Consider the following 17,352-nt stretch of genomic DNA (forward strand, 5'->3'; position numbering starts at 1 on the left):
TGCTGACCGACTTGCCGATGTTGATGCCCCTATTTCGGACAGCAGACTTGTTCTAAAACTCACCGCCGGCTTACCGGAGGCCTATGCCGGTACAGTGGACATCATTCACAACCAAGAACCTCTGCCTTCGTTTGAAAGCTGTCGTTCTCGGCTAAAGCTTGCTGAACGGACCATCAAGAACCGTTTAGCCAAGGAAGGCGGCTCCGGCCACCGGAACCAAGCGGCGCTCGTCACCAGCACCGGTGCGAGCAACACCTCTTCCTCTTCTTCTCAATCCCGTTCTTCTTCTTCTACCTCTAAAGGCGGAAAACAAAAAAAGCCCAACTCCTCTAAAAATTCTGGGAAAGGCCGCAATTCCCAAACCTTCCCTTTTGGGGCCCAACAGCAGCCCAATCTCCATGGCCCACCCGTCCCATATCCTTGGCAGCAACAGCCTTGGGCTTTCGCCCCTTGGGTTCCCCCATGCCCGTATCCAGCATCTTCATGGGCTCCAAGACCAGCAGCTGCCTCGTCTGGGCCTCGTCCAGCTGGGCCCGGTATTCTGGGCTCCCGTCCTCAAGCTTACAGTGCCATAGCTCCTACTGGCAGTTACTCTCCCACGGACATTGAGGCTGCAATGAATGCTCTTTCAATGTCCTACTCTCAACCCGACGGGACTTTTTACATGGACACTGGTGCAACTTCTCATATGACCTCGGATCAAGGTATTTTTAACTCTTATTTCAATTCGAGCAATAAAAATCATAACATTGTTGTGGGTAGTGGTCATTTAATTCCAATTATCGGTCACGGTAGTACTACTATACCATCACCCACCAAACAGTTTCATTTGAAAAACATGTTACATGCTCCCAATTTAATTAAGAATTTAATTTCTGTCCGAAAATTCACCACTGATAATTCAGTTTCTATTGAATTTGACCCTTTTGGCTTTTCTGTTAATGATTTACAGACGGGAGTCAAACTAATGAGATGTGACAGTACCGGTGACCTCTATCCTATCCTATCAAACACACAAGCCAATCCTCAAGTCAATAATTCAGTTTTTACTGCTCTCTCTTCCGACCTTTGGCATAATCGCTTAGGGGCATCCCGGTGATGCAGTACTTAGGTCACTTAGTAGTAATAATTTAATTGATTGTAATAAGGCTTGTAAGAGTTTCTGTTCTTCTTGTCCTCTCGGAAAACTTTCAAAGTTTCCGTTTCATGATTCTATGTCAAACACTGTTTCTCCTTTTGATATTATTCATAGTGATCTTTGGACTTCGCCCGTTGTGAGTTCTTCCGGCCATTGTTATTATGTGCTATTTCTTGATGATTATAGTAAATTTTTGTGGACTTTTCCTATTGCTAAGAAATCTCAAGTCAAACATTTATTTAAATCCTTTCATAGCCTCATAAGTACACAATTTAACTGTAAAATTAAGACTTTTCAATGTGACAATGGCACAGAATATATCAATGGCACATTTAAAGAATTTTTTGATCACCATGGTATGCTATTCCGTCTCTCTTGTCCTCATACCTCACCTCAAAATGGAAAAGCAGAAAGACACATAAAATCAATAAACAATATTATACGGACCTTACTTGCTCATGCCTCTTTACCCCTCTCTTTTTGGCATCATGCTCTAGAAATGGCCACATATCTTCTAAACATTCTTCCAACCAAAGTTTTAGGATTTAAGTCTCCCACTCAAATTCTATACCAATGTGATCCCATTTACTCGGAATTACGTACTTTTGGTTGCTTATGTTTTCCCTTATTTCCAACTACTTCTATTCACAAATTGCAACAAAGGTCCGCTCCATGTGTTTATCTTGGTCCAGCTCCAAATCATAGAGGGTCAAAATGCTATGACATGTCTAATGGAAAAATTATCATATGTCGTCATGTAAAGTTCGTTGAACATGAATTCCCCTTTTCTAAGCTTCACACTCCTCGTTCTTCTGATTATAATTTCCTTGATGACAATTTTTTTTTCCATCACATGAGTCAATCTACTGACCCAGCCCCTTCTTTGGAGCAGCCTAATACTCACGGCCCACCCCCATCTCCCCCTGCTGGGCCGCCACCCATACCTCCCCCATCTCCTCATTCCCCTTCTCTTTCGGCTGGGCCCAACTCCAGCCCATCTTCTCTTGCACCAGGTACTGTCCATCTCCAAGACACAGACCAGCGGCCCACTCCCACTTCCAACCCCACTGGGCCGGCCCAAACCGCCAACACAGAACAGCCAACCCCAACCCTCCCCCTCCCTTCCCATTCAATGACCACTAGAGCTCAAAATGGAATCTACAAGCCCAACTCCAAATACCTCAACCTTTCTGCCATGACTACCACTAACCTATCTCCCTTACCTAAAGACCCGGTTAGTGCTATTCGTGACCCTAATTGGAAAGCGGCAATGTTAGATGAATTTAATGCTCTAATTGAAAATAAGACATGGGATTTGGTACCTCGGCCACCAGATGTGAATGTAATTAGATCTATGTGGATTTTTCAGCATAAAAAGAAATCTGATGGTTCTTTTGAGCGGTATAAAGCTCGTCTTGTAGGTGATGGTAAAAATCAGCAGCAGGGTGTTGATTGTGATGAGACTTTTAGTCCGGTTGTCAAACCGGCTACTATTCGTACAGTTCTTAGCATTGCTATATCCAAAGCTTGGCCTGTTCATCAGTTAGATGTCAAGAATGCTTTCTTACATGGTCATCTAAATGAGACTGTCTACATGCATCAACCCATGGGGTTTCGTGATAAAACTCATCCTGATCATGTTTGTTTACTGAAGAAATCTCTATATGGCCTTAAACAGGCACCCAGAGCCTGGTATCAGCGTTTTGCAGATTTTGTAGCCACTATTGGTTTTTCTCACAGTAAATCTGACAACTCTTTGTTCATTTACAGACAGGGCTCGGATATGGCATATATGTTACTGTATGTTGATGATATTATCCTTACAGCCTCCTCTGACAGGTTAAGGAAGAAATTCATGACTCTTTTGAGTGGCGAGTTTTCTATGAAGGACTTAGGTCCTCTCAGCTTCTTCTTAGGGATAGCAGTATCCCGCGATGCTAATGGTATGTTCTTGTCTCAGACTCAGTATGCCAAAGACATCATTGAGAGAGCCGGCACTGATTGCAGCTCTTGTGCTACTCCGGTTGACACCAAACCGAAACTTAATTCCTCTGCTGGCTCTCCCTGCGACGACCCCTCCAAGTACCGCAGTTTGGCGGGTGCTCTTCAGTACCTCACTTTTACTAGACCAGACATCTCCTATGCTGTGCAACAAATTTGTCTCCATATGCATGATCCCAGGTCCGAGCATATGCATGCTCTCAAGCGTATTTTACGCTATTTACAGGGTACTTTATCTTTTGGTCTTCACTTATATCCATCCTCTCTGACTAAGCTTGTTTCTTTCACTGATGCTGATTGGGGAGGATGCTCGGATACTAGACGATCTACTTCCGGTTATTGTGTTTATCTTGGTGATAATTTGATTAGTTGGTCATCCAAAAGGCAACCAACTTTATCAAAATCCAGTGCAGAGGCCGAGTACAGAGGAGTGGCCAATGTGGTCTCTGATTCATGTTGGATCCGAAACGTATTACTTGAGCTTCATTTTCCTATTCATAAGGCTACTCTAGTTTATTGTGATAATGTGAGTGCCATATATTTATCAGGGAATCCGGTACAGCATCAACGTACTAAACATATTGAAATGGACATTCATTTTGTCAGGGAAAAAGTCGCTAAGGGCGAAGTACGAGTTCTTCACATACCCTCTCGATATCAGATTGCAGATATTTTTACAAAGGGGTTACCTCGTGTTTTATTTGAAGATTTTCGAGACAGTCTCAGCGTTCGTGATTCTCCCGTTTCGACTGCGGGGATGTGTTAGAATATAATGATAATTATATTATGTTACTTTGTATATATCTATACTTACCATACATTTATCTTGTGCATATTAATAGGTCGTACTAAGTCAATTAGCTCCCTATTCTAAGCCTTAATTATAGGCCTAACTCTAGCTTGTAAATGATTATATATTCTGCCTAATTCTAATGGAAAGACAAGCATTGAATTCCATTCTCCTTCAATAACTCCGGCGCTAACCATTTGTTTTCCGGCCACTTTCCGTCACCTTGACGTTTCCTTTTCCGGCAACCCATTGAAGATTTACCAAGTTTGATGAGAAGGAAAAAATTGAGAGGTTTTTGTAATTGGAGTTACGGGTGATCGTTTGCTATTAAGTTTGTATAGCACATATATTCTAAAGTGATGAACCTATTTAATTATTTATTCACGTAGGAAACAATCCTATCATCTCACTGCTTTCCATAAAATATTATTCTCTAAACTCTAATTATCCTATTGATATTTTTTATGATGAATGGGAAAAATTAACATATACAGTATAAACAATCCCAACTTTTTGAATCTATATTTCGAAGATAATCCTAACTTATATAGGTATTTTTTAAAAAAATAATTTAACCATAGTGTATACAAGGAGTGAGTTGTGACTTGTGAGTAGTTATATATACACGAGGGTTAGAATCGATTTTAGGAGCGAAAAAAAAAATAAAATAATGAGTCTGACATATTTAGTGGGTAGTTTTTGACAATATTTTATTAAACTGATTTTTAATTTAAAATAAATTTTACTCGTGGTTTAGTTTTTCATGAGAGCTTCAAACAAGATAAACTAAACCTAACTAGCTAACTTTAAAATTTAAACGTTCAAATCAAAATTAGTTGATTCAAAACTGAAGTATACTATAATTGACCTGAATATAACCTGAAATAATTCGTCTTGTGTGTGGCTGGTCATACCATGTGGCCACTTGTAAGATAACAAAGTAACCCTAATAACACTAATTAAGTAACCCTAGTAATACTGATCGAGTAATTCCTATAACACTACCGAATAACCCTATAACATTGATGAAGTAACCCATTTAACATTGAGCAAGTAACACTTATTACACTAACAAAATAATCCTTATGATGATAGGTCACACCGTGTGGCTAGCCACAATTTACTAGACCCAAAAATTTGTGATCCAAAGTTGACAAGGAATTGACGCGTAGAGTCGTAGTCTATCCAAAACAAGTTAGCTAGACCCATGAGTTTAATATCTAAATGCTTTAACATATAAACGTTAATATGCACTAAACCCAAAAGTCTACTTGAAAGTCAAAGCCATTTAAAGTCGAAAAATATCATTTTACCCTTACCAGAAACTACTTTTGACACAAACAACTAGAGTGTGGCTCGGCTTTTATTCCAAGTAATACTTTGAATAATTTCATCTTTATATTACACGTTTTAAAAGTCTTGCTAGCTTTTATATTATGGGTAATTTGGAATACAATGACAAAAATAATTTATTTTGGATTTATTTTGTTTTAATTTTACATTCTAATACTTTTTTTTTTTTTGAAACAAATTAATTCATTAATAAAAAGCCATCCGGCAACTATAAATGAAATCTAAATTAACAAACACATAAAATTAAATCAAATTAGGGTTTCCTTCATCTATCAAATCAACGATCGTTGAATAAATCTTGCACTTTGGCACATCTCTCGCACACATCACTGGACTATACAACATTTTCGGAGAGACAATCTAACGATTTGTTGTAGCCGTTAGGATGATTCTCATCTGATTCGCCTGAACACATTTGAAAACTTGACAACCGTTGCGATATCGCCGTACAAATCTTTACCTAAGAACTAACAATAGGACAAAAGATGATTACCTTTTTTATAAACCCTAACACACAAACAAACCCTAAACATAAACAAACAACTAAACTAAAAAAAAAAACTAAAGACTCCACCACAGGGAGACAGACGAATATCTACACTATTTGTGTAGATTAATTGAAACCTAAAATGCAAAACTAAATAAAATTAAGGAAAAAGGGTCGAAATAGTCTAATTTCCTCGGAAATTAGACTATTTCCGATCTAAACGGCCAAAATTTTGGAGAAACCTAGGAGAGAAGAGGAGAGAGGAGGAGAGGCGAGTTTTACATTCTAATACTTATATATATATATATATATATATATATATATATATATATATATATATATATATATATATATATATATATATATATATATTGTTTTCATTCAAATAAGGTGTTGGGTTTGAATCTCTTTTTTGGTGTTTAGAGAGCCACATTAAGCTACCCCTCACTCACTCTCTGGGTTTGAATCTCTTTGTATGCATATAATTTAAATAATTGGTGTAAGAAATGATACACATGGCACATACATAAATTTAGAAATGTCCTTATTTTAATATATAGTATAGATTTGGTTTTAAGACAAACTAATTTTGACTTGGCAAGTTTTTTTTTTCCTTGGATCAACTTCAACTATTTTAGTATTTGTATAACGCGCAGAGACTATTAATTTCGCCATTTGTTATTATATAGCATAAAGTACTCATGATAATTAAATAAAACATATACTTCGTACAAATTAAAAAAAAAAAAAAAACAAAAAAAACAAAAAACAAAAACAAAAAAAAAATTAAGAATCGAACTTTAATTTTGATAGGTAACACACAGACACTACTAATTTGATGGGAACGATATCAAAGTTTGGCCTTTGGACGGCCTAGACAATACTAAACTCTCCTCATATGTATCCACATAAAAAGTATCATTATTATTTCCAAAAGGCTTTACTTGACAGCTTGTAATGTTACCCAAGCTTAGGCTCCATAACCTGGGAAGCCTTAGCAAAAATGTACCAGACTTCTCATCAAAGGAAATCAAATTATCTTTGTAAGGCTTGAAGATGTTGTAGCTATTATCACTTGAACCTCCTTTAGACCATACCCTCCACGGGTTGTTGTCGCTGTCGCCGCCATCCTTACTCATGATCAAATGCAAGTATGATCATTGAGTGAATAAACTGCAATCGAAGATGACAATTTATGTTGATCCATTTTATCTTTTCTAAAAACAACCACCCTAAAATCATTACACGAAGAGACGAACCCCAATACAACTTTGGCGCAGCCCAAAATTGGGTACGGTGGAAGTGTCAAGGCCTTTCTTATAGAAGGGTTGCACAACGTCATAGTAATACTTTTTAAATAATCATAAACATGAAAGTTATTCCTTCTCAACAATAACAACCCGTGACAACTCCCCACAATAACAGACCGCGACAACTCCCTACAATATTGTACATTAGTGCCAACACGTTGTGGTAGTTTTCTAAATTTGAGTCTTGTGCGAACGGTAAGTGTACATCCCCTATATCCATCACCACATAGTATTTTAGCGAGACGAATTCTTTCCAATACTAGTATATTAGGCTTGGTAAAATTATTCTTGTATAGTTTAAGGTGTTTAGAATAAATAAAATATGATGAATCAATAATTGAGCGCCATTGTTTACATACACACCTGAATCTTAACAAAGTTGCCACCGGCAGCCTTGCAAATATCTCCGTCCATAACTCCGGCGCTAACCACTTGTTCTCTGGCCACTTTCCGACACCTTGACGTCTCCTTTTCCGGCAACCCATTGAAGATTTACTGCATTTAGTGAGAAAAAAATAATGTAGAGGTTTTTGTAATTGAGATTATGGGTGATCCTTTGCTAATAAGTTTGTGGTAAACGTATAGCATATTAATGATATTAACAATTTAACATACTCCGTGACTCCGTATCTTCTAATGTGATGGAGCATAAATCTTATCACCTCACAACTTTCCATAAGATATTACTCAATTATTCTCTAAACACTAATTATTCTCTAAACACTAAATATTCTAACGATATTTTTTCTTACTTCGTATATATCAATGTGAATTAGAAAAATTAACATAGATGACTTATATAGGTATTTTCTTAAAAGATTATTCCAAAACAAATAAAAAAATTAAGTAAGATTATTTTAAGAACGTTATTGGTTTTGATTTTTGAAGCATGTCATGTTTTGGTATGTAATGAGCAAAATCACTTTGTACAAGAACAAATACTGCGAAGAGAGTTTTTTTTTTTTTTTTTCTTTTTTGTAAAGAAAAAGACCCTGACTGTACCTCACCCCTCACGGTTTTTTTGTCCGGTATTTGCAGGTTAGACACTTTGAGAGTGAGAGTGAGGGATCCCCACCCTCAAAGAGTCAAAGTGTTACTAATGAGGATTGGGATTGAACCCCCAACCTCAAGAAGAACCTCTTTTTATACCACGCACTGCAACAAATGAATTGCATTAAAAAAAAAAAAATTATACATCAGATAAATGTTTGAAAATTTAGGTTTTAACTAGGGGGGTGTTAAATACCGCCAACAATTTTTATAAAAATCGCCAACATTTAAGGTAAATGGACACCAATACCCTTACTATATCCGGCCCCCACCCCATCTTCCTCTTTCTCTTTTATTTTTTTTTCTCTCTCATCACAATACCACATCCAAACCACCATCAACCTCAAATAGAGGTTGTACATCAGAGGTGAAGAGAAGTGGTGGCCGGACGTGGAAGGACAACAACGGTGAGGATTGGAGGTGATGAACCGGCATCACGGTGGTCAAAATTGAAAAACCAGTTCGTCACTTTGCTCAGTTCTTGTTTTTAATAATCTCCGGCGCTCACCATGGTCAATCGACGTGCAAAATCGGTCACCCGAGACGGTAACTGGTTTTGGATGTTGGTCTACCGTGGTCAACCGGTCACCCGGGACGGTAACCGGTTTTGGATGTTGGTCTACCATGGTCAACCAACGCTGGAAACCGATTACCGTTCTGGGTGACCGGTTTTGGGCGTCGGTTGTGCTGGTCGCCGGATTTAAAAGAAAATCACCACCCTCCCGCCGACGTGGGAAGGTGGTGGGTTGTTTATCCGATGGCTGATGATTGTTGTTGGTCCGATGGTTGATGATTGTTGTTGGTTCTTTCGGGATTTCGGCCTCAAAAACAATTTGGTGCCTTGGTGCAGTGGTTGTAGTGGTATGGGTGGTGGTCGTGGTGGCGTGAGTGGTGGGTGGCAATGGTGGTTGCTTTTGTGGTGGTTGATGGTTGAGTTTGAGGCTTGATTGATGCCTTAGGAGAGAGAAAGCAAAGTGAGGATGAGTAAGGGTAATTTTGTCCATTCTTCACTTTTGTTGGCGGTTTGATAAAAAAAGCTGGCGGTATTTAGCAATCCACTTTAACTATTCACCTTTCTTTTGTTACTTCATTTCAAAAAAAATATCAGAGTATAGGCATAAATTTGAGGCAAATTTCCAGGTCTCATACGGCATGAAATAATTTTTCATTCAAAAGCACCACTTTTCATGAGCTCAATTAAAAGAAAAGGCTTTGAATTCTGGTGAATATAACTAATATAATCGGGATCATGTGCTGTATGTGTAACCTATTATGGAATTATATTGAACTTTGACAACACAAACAGCATATTAGGACGACACTAGATGCTCAACAATGTAGTATGAAAGACCTCCAAACAAAATTCCGATGATCATTGAAAAAAGTCGGCATTGAAGCCACAACAGTTGAAACACAGAGTTCCTTCTTTAGCACGGACTATTAAAGATACTTTCAAAGTTCAACCACGATATTAAGTATGACCCTAACAAAATTCGAACTATTCAATCTAAACACCAAAATCACTAGAAATGTAAATAGGGCTACAAAGAGCAGAAGCACACTTAAACAATAGCATTAGCAGCACTTGCAATTCTTGGCCATAGATCAGCACATTCCTTTCCGATGGGTCCGGTGATAGCAGATCCTTTCATTTCTCCCTTTGGATTCACAATGACACCAGCATTATCTGCAAACCAGAGAAAGTGCAAAGATTAATACCAAGGTCCAAGCAAACGAGCATAACAGAGTACCCACAATATAAGAACATAAGATCCTACATGTAGATTTGTAAACAGAATTTAAAGATAGATTTATGTACCGAGTGGAGTCTGAAGACTAAAGATAATATACAAGATCCTAATTGTACATGTACATTATATGACAACACCATACGTAAAATAGATATACCAGGAGAATGCCACAATCAACATCATGCTGTTTAATCCTGGGCAAAATTACTTTATGCTTCCAACAAAAAAAGAGAGACCAACCAATATACAGCCACTCTATTCAAGAATCAAAGAAGCAACTAAAGGAGATACATATTATTTGAAACGAAAGCAGTGGGAACAACACTAAAATTGCTTGATTATGGATGGTTCTACAGCTTAATTATTTTCCTGGGCTAATTGAAACCAAATTGTAAGAAAAAAAAAACTCACTCTTTGATCGTTTAGATTCTTCTTTCCCACAAAAGACAGTTACCGCTTAATAGCTTATTGCTCACTTCTAATATACACTAATGCACCTACTTAACTTTTAGTTTGTGATTAAGCTAACACATTGCTGGTTTAAATTCGATAGTGATCTACCATCTAAAATTCGATTTGGATGGATGAATTATGTGGAGAATATAGCTTAAAGGCTATATAAATGAAATGAAAATTTAAAAAATGGGAACAAATAAAGTGTAACTAATACTCATAACAAGCAAAAAAAATGGCTTCATTATGCTGCAGGACAAACATCAACAATATGCTCAAGTTTTTCATCCAAATGATTACAAAAACAACACTATAAAGAGGTACTAAACTACTAACCAATTATACATAAACTTGCGAAAGGAGACAAACATAAAAAATCAAACAGAGATCAATAATAATGTATACAACAAATCAATACCAATTGACTGAAATGCTTCAATTATCTCACCTAAACATAATGATTAATCTCAATCCCAACATAGCGAAATGCCCAAAAACACAAGTCCACAATAACAAACATTCGGAACTAAGACTTTACCACAACATAAGTATCAACAAAACTGAAGTAAACAATGAAGAAAACCCAATAACATCAACACAACATAGTAACCTCAACTCTCATTTCACATTCAATTAAGTAAACTACATTCAATCAAATGAATTTACATTCTTACATAACATTACAATCCATGACAAACAATAACACATACAATGCTCAACAACAAAAACAAATCAAACCAACAAAATCAACAATAACCAAACTCAAACTATCAAAAAACACAAATCAGGACAAATTAGAAAAACCCTATTCTTCAAAACTCAAAATAATTAAAAACAAAATACCCATTTCACCATTCAAAACCCCAGAAAAAATACCCAATTCAAGAATCAAAACAAAACCCAGAAAAAGTAGGAAGAACAAACCTTCAAAGTACATGAAAACACCATCCTTTCGGCGCCAAGGCTTACGCTGCCTAACAATAACAGCAGGCATAACCTTCTTACGAAGATCAGGCTTACCCTTCTTAACAGTAGCCATAACCATGTCACCAACACAAGCTGAAGGCAAACGATTAAGCCTACCCTTGATACCCTTCACTGAAATGATGTAAAGGTTCTTTGCTCCGGTGTTGTCGGCGCAGTTCACCACCGCTGCCACTGGTAAACCCAGTGACATTCTGAACTTGTTCCCCGCCGATCCTCCGCGTCCTACAAATCAAACCAAATCAAATCAAGATCAAATAGGGGGTGATTAAACTAAGAAATTGGGGGTGATTAAAATTTGAAGAAGAAGAAGATGGTTGATGGGGTTTACCTCGCTTCGACATTGTTGCTGCTGGGTTTCTCCCACACTCTCTCTCTCTTGTTTTTGTATGGAGTGATTAGGAGGAGGAGAAAGAGGCGTTTTATGTTAGGGTTTTTTTGAGGGGTTTTTTTTTATGGGCTGGATTTCGGTACTTGCTAATTTGCTAGTGAATCATTTTGCTGAGCATTTGTCAAATTGGGTCAATGGGTGGGTGGGTTGAGTATAAGTCGGATCTTATTGGTTCGGGTCATATTGTGGATTTGGATTGTGTTGAAGACTTGAAGTAGTGTTTTAATGTGCATTGTGTTAAATGTTTACCGATAGAAAGTCTTTAATCAGTGAAAGGAGAAAGTGAAGGAGAAGGAGTAAAGAGGATGAGTGAAATTGTAGTATGTTATTATTATTGCCTCGTATGACATTCTATATATATAGCTAATACTTCTATACTAAGAGTACAATTCAATCATGCTCATATATTGCCATATAAGTTCACAAGGGTTAGACTTATATGTGCATTGCAACATCAAATCAATGATTGGCATTCACATTGTCTTCTAACACTCCCCCTTGAATGCCCATACTTATACATAAAAAAATATTTGTTGCCTCATTAAAAACCTTGCTAGATAAAACCCATTTGGGATAAAAAACATAGCTAGGGAAAAAGAGTACAACGATATAGTATTATATGCTTTGGTTACTGCCTCGTTAAAAACCTTATCAGGAAAAACCCAGTGGGATAAAAACCTGATCGAAGGGAAAAAGAGTGCAGTACATATAATACTCCCCCTGATTTCAGCATAGTTCACGGAGATGTCGCATCCCGATTTTGTGAACTAACTGCTCAAATTTCTTCGAAGGAAGTGATTTGGTGAACAGGTCAGCAAGATTGTCACAAGACTGAATTTGTTGGATATTTATTTCCTCGTCCTTTTGCAGATCATGTGTGAAGAACAGTTTTGGGGCAATATGTTTCGTTTTATCTCCCTTAATATATCCTTCAGTCACTTGAGCAATGCATGTTGTATTGTCCTCAAATATGATGGTTGGGTCTTCTGTTATTGCGTTCATTCCACACTCCTTTTGGATATTACCGATCATCGACCTCAGTCATACACATTCTCGTCCTGCTTCATAGAGGGCTATCAATTCTGCATGATTTGAGGATGTCGCGGTCAATGTCTGCTTTGTTGATTTCCATGATATTGCAGTGCCGCCATAAGTGAACACATATCTATTTTGTGACTTGGCATTTTGAGGATTCGATAAGTATCCAGCATCTGCGTACCCAATGAGAGCAGCATCTTGTTTTGGTTGATAATATAAACCAAGGTCTTGTGTCCCTCGTAGGTACTGGAGTAAGTGTCGAAATCCCTTTCAATGCCTATATGTTGGTGCATTGTTGTGCCTGGCTAGCAAGTTCACGGAGAAAGCTATGTCGGGTCTAGTATTGTTAGCTAAGTACATTAAGGCTCCAATTGCACTTAAGTATGGTACTTCTGGGCCCAGAATCTCTTCATTTTCTTCTCGGGGTCTGAATGGATCATTTTTCATATTCAAAGAACGAACAACCATTGGGAAGTTGGTTGGAGTTGCTTTGTCCATGAAGAATCTTTTCAAAACTCTTTCCGTATAGCTTGATTGATGGACAAAAATACCATGACTCAAGTGCTCAATTTGCAGTCCAAGGCAAAATTTAGTTTTCCCAAGGTCTTTCATCTCAAATTTTTCAACAAGTATTTTGCAGTTTTCTCGAGTTCATTTGGGGTTCCGATGATATTTAAATCATCAACATAAACTGCAATGATAGCGAATCCTGATTGTGATCGCTTTATGAAAACACAGGGACTAACTTGGTTGTTTTTGAATCCTTCTCTCATAAGGTATTCACTCAGACGGTTATACCACATCCTTCCAGATTGTTTTAATCCATAAAGTGACCTTTTTAGTTTTATGGAAAGCAATTGTTTAGGCTTGTGGTTTTCTGGTAGTTTTAGTCCTTCGGGGACTTTCATGTAAATGTCCGTATCGAGTGACCCATACAAATACGCAGTCACTACATCCATTAATCGCATTTGCAGTCCTTTTGTGACTGTCAAACTTACCAGAAATCTTAATGTGGTTGCATCAACCACTGGAGAATATGTTTCTTCATAATCAATCCCTGGAATCTGAGAAAATCCTTGGACTACAAGTCTTGCCTTGTATCTAACTATTTCATTTTTCTCATTACGTTTTCTCACAAATACCCATTTGTATCCAACGGGTTTTACACCTGCTAGTGTAAGGGTTATATTTCCAAAAACTTCTCGTTTTTCAAGTGACTTTAACTCAGCCAGCATTGCCTCCTTCCACTTTGGCCAATCACTCCTACGTCGACATTCTTCTACCGTTCTTGGTTCAACATCATTTTCATCAGACATAATGTCGATTGCGATGGAATTTGCAAATATTTCATCCACGATAATATCTTTCCTATTCCATTGAGTCTTGGTAGAGACGTAGTTCATTGAAATCTCATTGTTATCGATGTTTTGAACATCTTGTTCATTTCCCGTAGGGTTGTCTTCTTGTTCGTGCCCTATTGGATTATCATCATTTTCTTTACTTTCATCCACATTTGGTCTTTCTTGACCTTCTGACGGGGGAACATCATTAGTCTCATTTTCTATTCCATCCAATCTTTTCAATTTTCTTGGCTTAGAATCTTTTGAACCAAGTGGTCTACCACGCTTTCTGCGTGCTTGAGATTCACTTTCTATGGCCTTATTACCAGTTGGAATTTCGATACGTGCAGGAGCATTTTCTGCTGGTATATGTGATTTTGTCACCTTCTTTGTGTCTACAAATGCATCAGGCAATTGATTTGCAACACTTTGTAAATGAACAATTTTCTTGACTTCTTGTTCACACATATTTGTTCGTGGGTCTAACATCAACAGTTGTGTTGCATTCCAAATAAGTTCTATTTCTTTCTCACGTGGGTCCACTTTCTCTCCCCCTAAGGCTGGGAATACTGTTTCATTAAGTGACAGTCCGCAAATCTAGCCGTAAATAAGTCACCAGTCAATGGTTCAAGATATTTAATTATAGAAGGGGATTCAAACCCGACATAAATTCCCAGTCTTCTTTGTGGACCCATTTTTGTTCGTTGGGGTGGAGCAATGGGAACATATACAACACAACCAAAGATTTTTAGATGTGAGATACTTGGTTCTCGACCACAAATAAGTTGTAGTGGTGAGAATTTATGATAAGCTGTAGGTCTCAATCTAATTAGTGCTGCTGCATGTATTATAGCATGTCCCCAAGCAAATGATGGCAATTTTGACCTCATTAATAATGGCCTTGCAATCAATTGTAATCTCTTAATTAGTGATTCAGCTAGACCATTTTGTGTATGAACATGAGCTACTGGGTGTTCAACATCACTTTCAATTGACATACAATAATGATTAAATGTTTGGGATGTGAATTCCCCAGCATTGTCAAGCCTTATTTTCTGTATTGTATGATCTGGGAACTGTGCTCTTAATTTGATAATTTGGGCAAGTAATTTTGCAAAGGCAACATTTCTACTTGAAAGTAGACTAACATGTGACCATCGTGTAGAAGCATCAATTAAAACCATGAAATATCGAAATGGTCCACATGCTGGATTAATTGGCCCACATATATCTCCCTGAATTCTTTCCAAGAATTTTGGAGATTCAATAGCAATTTTGTTCATAGATGGCCTTATTATTAATTTGCCAAGTGAACATGCAGATCATGTTAATTCATCTGATCGAGGAATTTTGACATTTCTTTGCATCATCCCAATTGCTGGATGCCCCAAACGATCATGCCATAAAATAATCAAATTTTTGTCATCTAATTTCTGGTTAGATACCATATTAATTTCCACGGGTCGTATTTTATACGATATAACCCCAAAGAGTATGCTGGCAATTTCTCATATATATGTTTCTTGCCATGTTTTTCTGCCGTGAGGCATGTATACTCCCTTTGATCTGTCGTCATTGTTTCTAGATGATAGCCATTTTGGCGTACATCTTTAAAGCTTATGAGATTTCTTCGAGATTTACTCGAATATAAAGCATTAATTATTATTAATTTTGTTCCATTTGGAAGCATTATACAAGCCTTTCCAGATCCTTCAATTAATTTAGCTGACCCGGAAATGGTGTTTACATTTGCTTGAAACAACTTTAGTTGTGAAAAATATTTTCTATCCTTTAAGATAGTATGTGTTGTTCCACTGCCCAAAAGGCATTGATATTCGAAACTAACTTCGGCAGATCCATATCTTCAAAAAATAAATTTGAGATTAGTTTAGAATAATATCATACAAACTTTTATTGATGATAGAGATTTAAAGTACATGACTAGAAATTTAAAATATAGGATACTAAGAAAATACATTAAAACATAGCATATGTTACATTAGGCCCAAATCTCGAGAAAGCCGCAATGCGGCGCAGCCCACCAATGATTAGGGTTTAGTGACCTAATCAGGGGCACAAATCCCGAGGACCCTATAAATAGGGAGATTCCCCTCTTTTGGAGGACACGTTTTACCATTTATTACAAATGGTCCCTGTGATAGAGACATCTGAGCTTGGAATTCGAGCAGATACCCGCCTAAATTTCCGGACCTTTTTCTCTCCCTTCAAGTTACTAACTTGTGCGTCAGAGGCGGAGCACCACCCAACCGGTGTCTCCGTTTGTTTTGCAGGTGCAGCTCACGCCGGATCAGTCTTCGAGTTGTAACTCTCCCGAGCGACAAAAACACCCAAAACATTTGGCGCCGTCTGTGGGGATAGTACCTCGAAGATGGTTCAAGAGTCTGTACCACCTCCTAATCTTCTAGGCGATGACCCAGAAGTCTTTACAGACCAGGAGGATGAAGATCCTCAGGTCGAAACCTATACAGCCGATGATGGCTCTCTGATAACCAAGCGCATCCGGCCCAGAGAGACTCTGGAGCGGGGTGCCTCCCAGGCGGGTACAAATTGACCCCCTGGACAGCCGGAAGGGGAAACCCATACGGCAGCTGGATCAACACCCGTCACCCGAGACGAACTCATGAGATTCATGACGAGTTTCAAGGGTGAAATTAAAGAGCTGATCACTAAGAGCCGGGCTGGCCCAAGTAGAGGCCAATCGGCCAAGAAGACTCCTCTGGAAAAGGGAAAGTTAGTCAGAGATCGGCAGCCCACTCCTCATCCAAAGGAGAAGGCAGCCGGGACCATTGATTGGTCCAAAATTCTTCTTCCTAAGAGGAATACCAACAATACCCGCCGGACTCAACAGCCGGTGGGAAGTAAAAAATCAACTCTTGATGCCCGGGAAATCATCAACCGGAAGAGAAATCAACAGTTGTCTGAGTCGGCTTCCACGTCGAACTTTCCTGACAGCTTCAACAACACCTCTGCAGGGAATGCACTTTCCCTGCATGAGAGCCACATAGGCGGTAATACCGTCCATTCTGGCCCTCAGATGATAGGAACTGCACCGTATGTACCATCTCAGGTCTACGGTTAGTATCCTCCTCACTTCATACAGCCGGCCCTCTTCGGAGGTCAGGCGACATATCACAATGTCCAGCCACTAGACTGGCAGCTCCGTCTGCTTCGCCTGGGTGAACAACCTTCTGCGTTCACCCGGGATATAACCGAGGCGGCACAGCCGGCCAAGGTTAAGAATGTAT

General features: G+C 38.4%; 1 protein-coding gene across 1 annotated transcript; it reads right to left on the reverse strand.

The window, feature by feature from the left end:
• Nucleotides 1-9,467: 9,467 nt before the first annotated feature.
• On the reverse strand, nucleotides 9,468-11,788 carry LOC145624137 (large ribosomal subunit protein uL14). The gene is made up of 3 exons (XM_081677098.1): nucleotides 11,649-11,788; nucleotides 11,258-11,542; nucleotides 9,468-9,816 (listed from the first exon to the last, which is right to left on the reverse strand). The coding sequence occupies exons 1-3, from the start codon at nucleotides 11,659-11,661 to the stop codon at nucleotides 9,692-9,694; spliced, it is 423 nt and encodes a 140-aa protein (XP_081533224.1). The 5' UTR covers nucleotides 11,662-11,788; the 3' UTR covers nucleotides 9,468-9,691.
• Between the last annotated feature and the right edge of the window lie 5,564 nt (nucleotides 11,789-17,352).

The sequence above is a fragment of the Chenopodium album genome, chromosome 3 (genome assembly GCF_948465745.1).
Source record: "Chenopodium album chromosome 3, dcCheAlbu1.1, whole genome shotgun sequence".
In the NCBI taxonomy this organism is placed as follows: domain Eukaryota; kingdom Viridiplantae; phylum Streptophyta; class Magnoliopsida; order Caryophyllales; family Amaranthaceae; genus Chenopodium; species Chenopodium album.

Bases quoted from the DNA above. Each gene is read 5' to 3' on its own strand.
- LOC145624137 (XM_081677098.1), bottom strand. The intron at 9,817-11,257 runs GTTTGTTCTTCC...TCTGGTTTGCAG, and splicing joins TGTTTTCATGTACTTTGAAG to ATAATGCTGGTGTCATTGTG.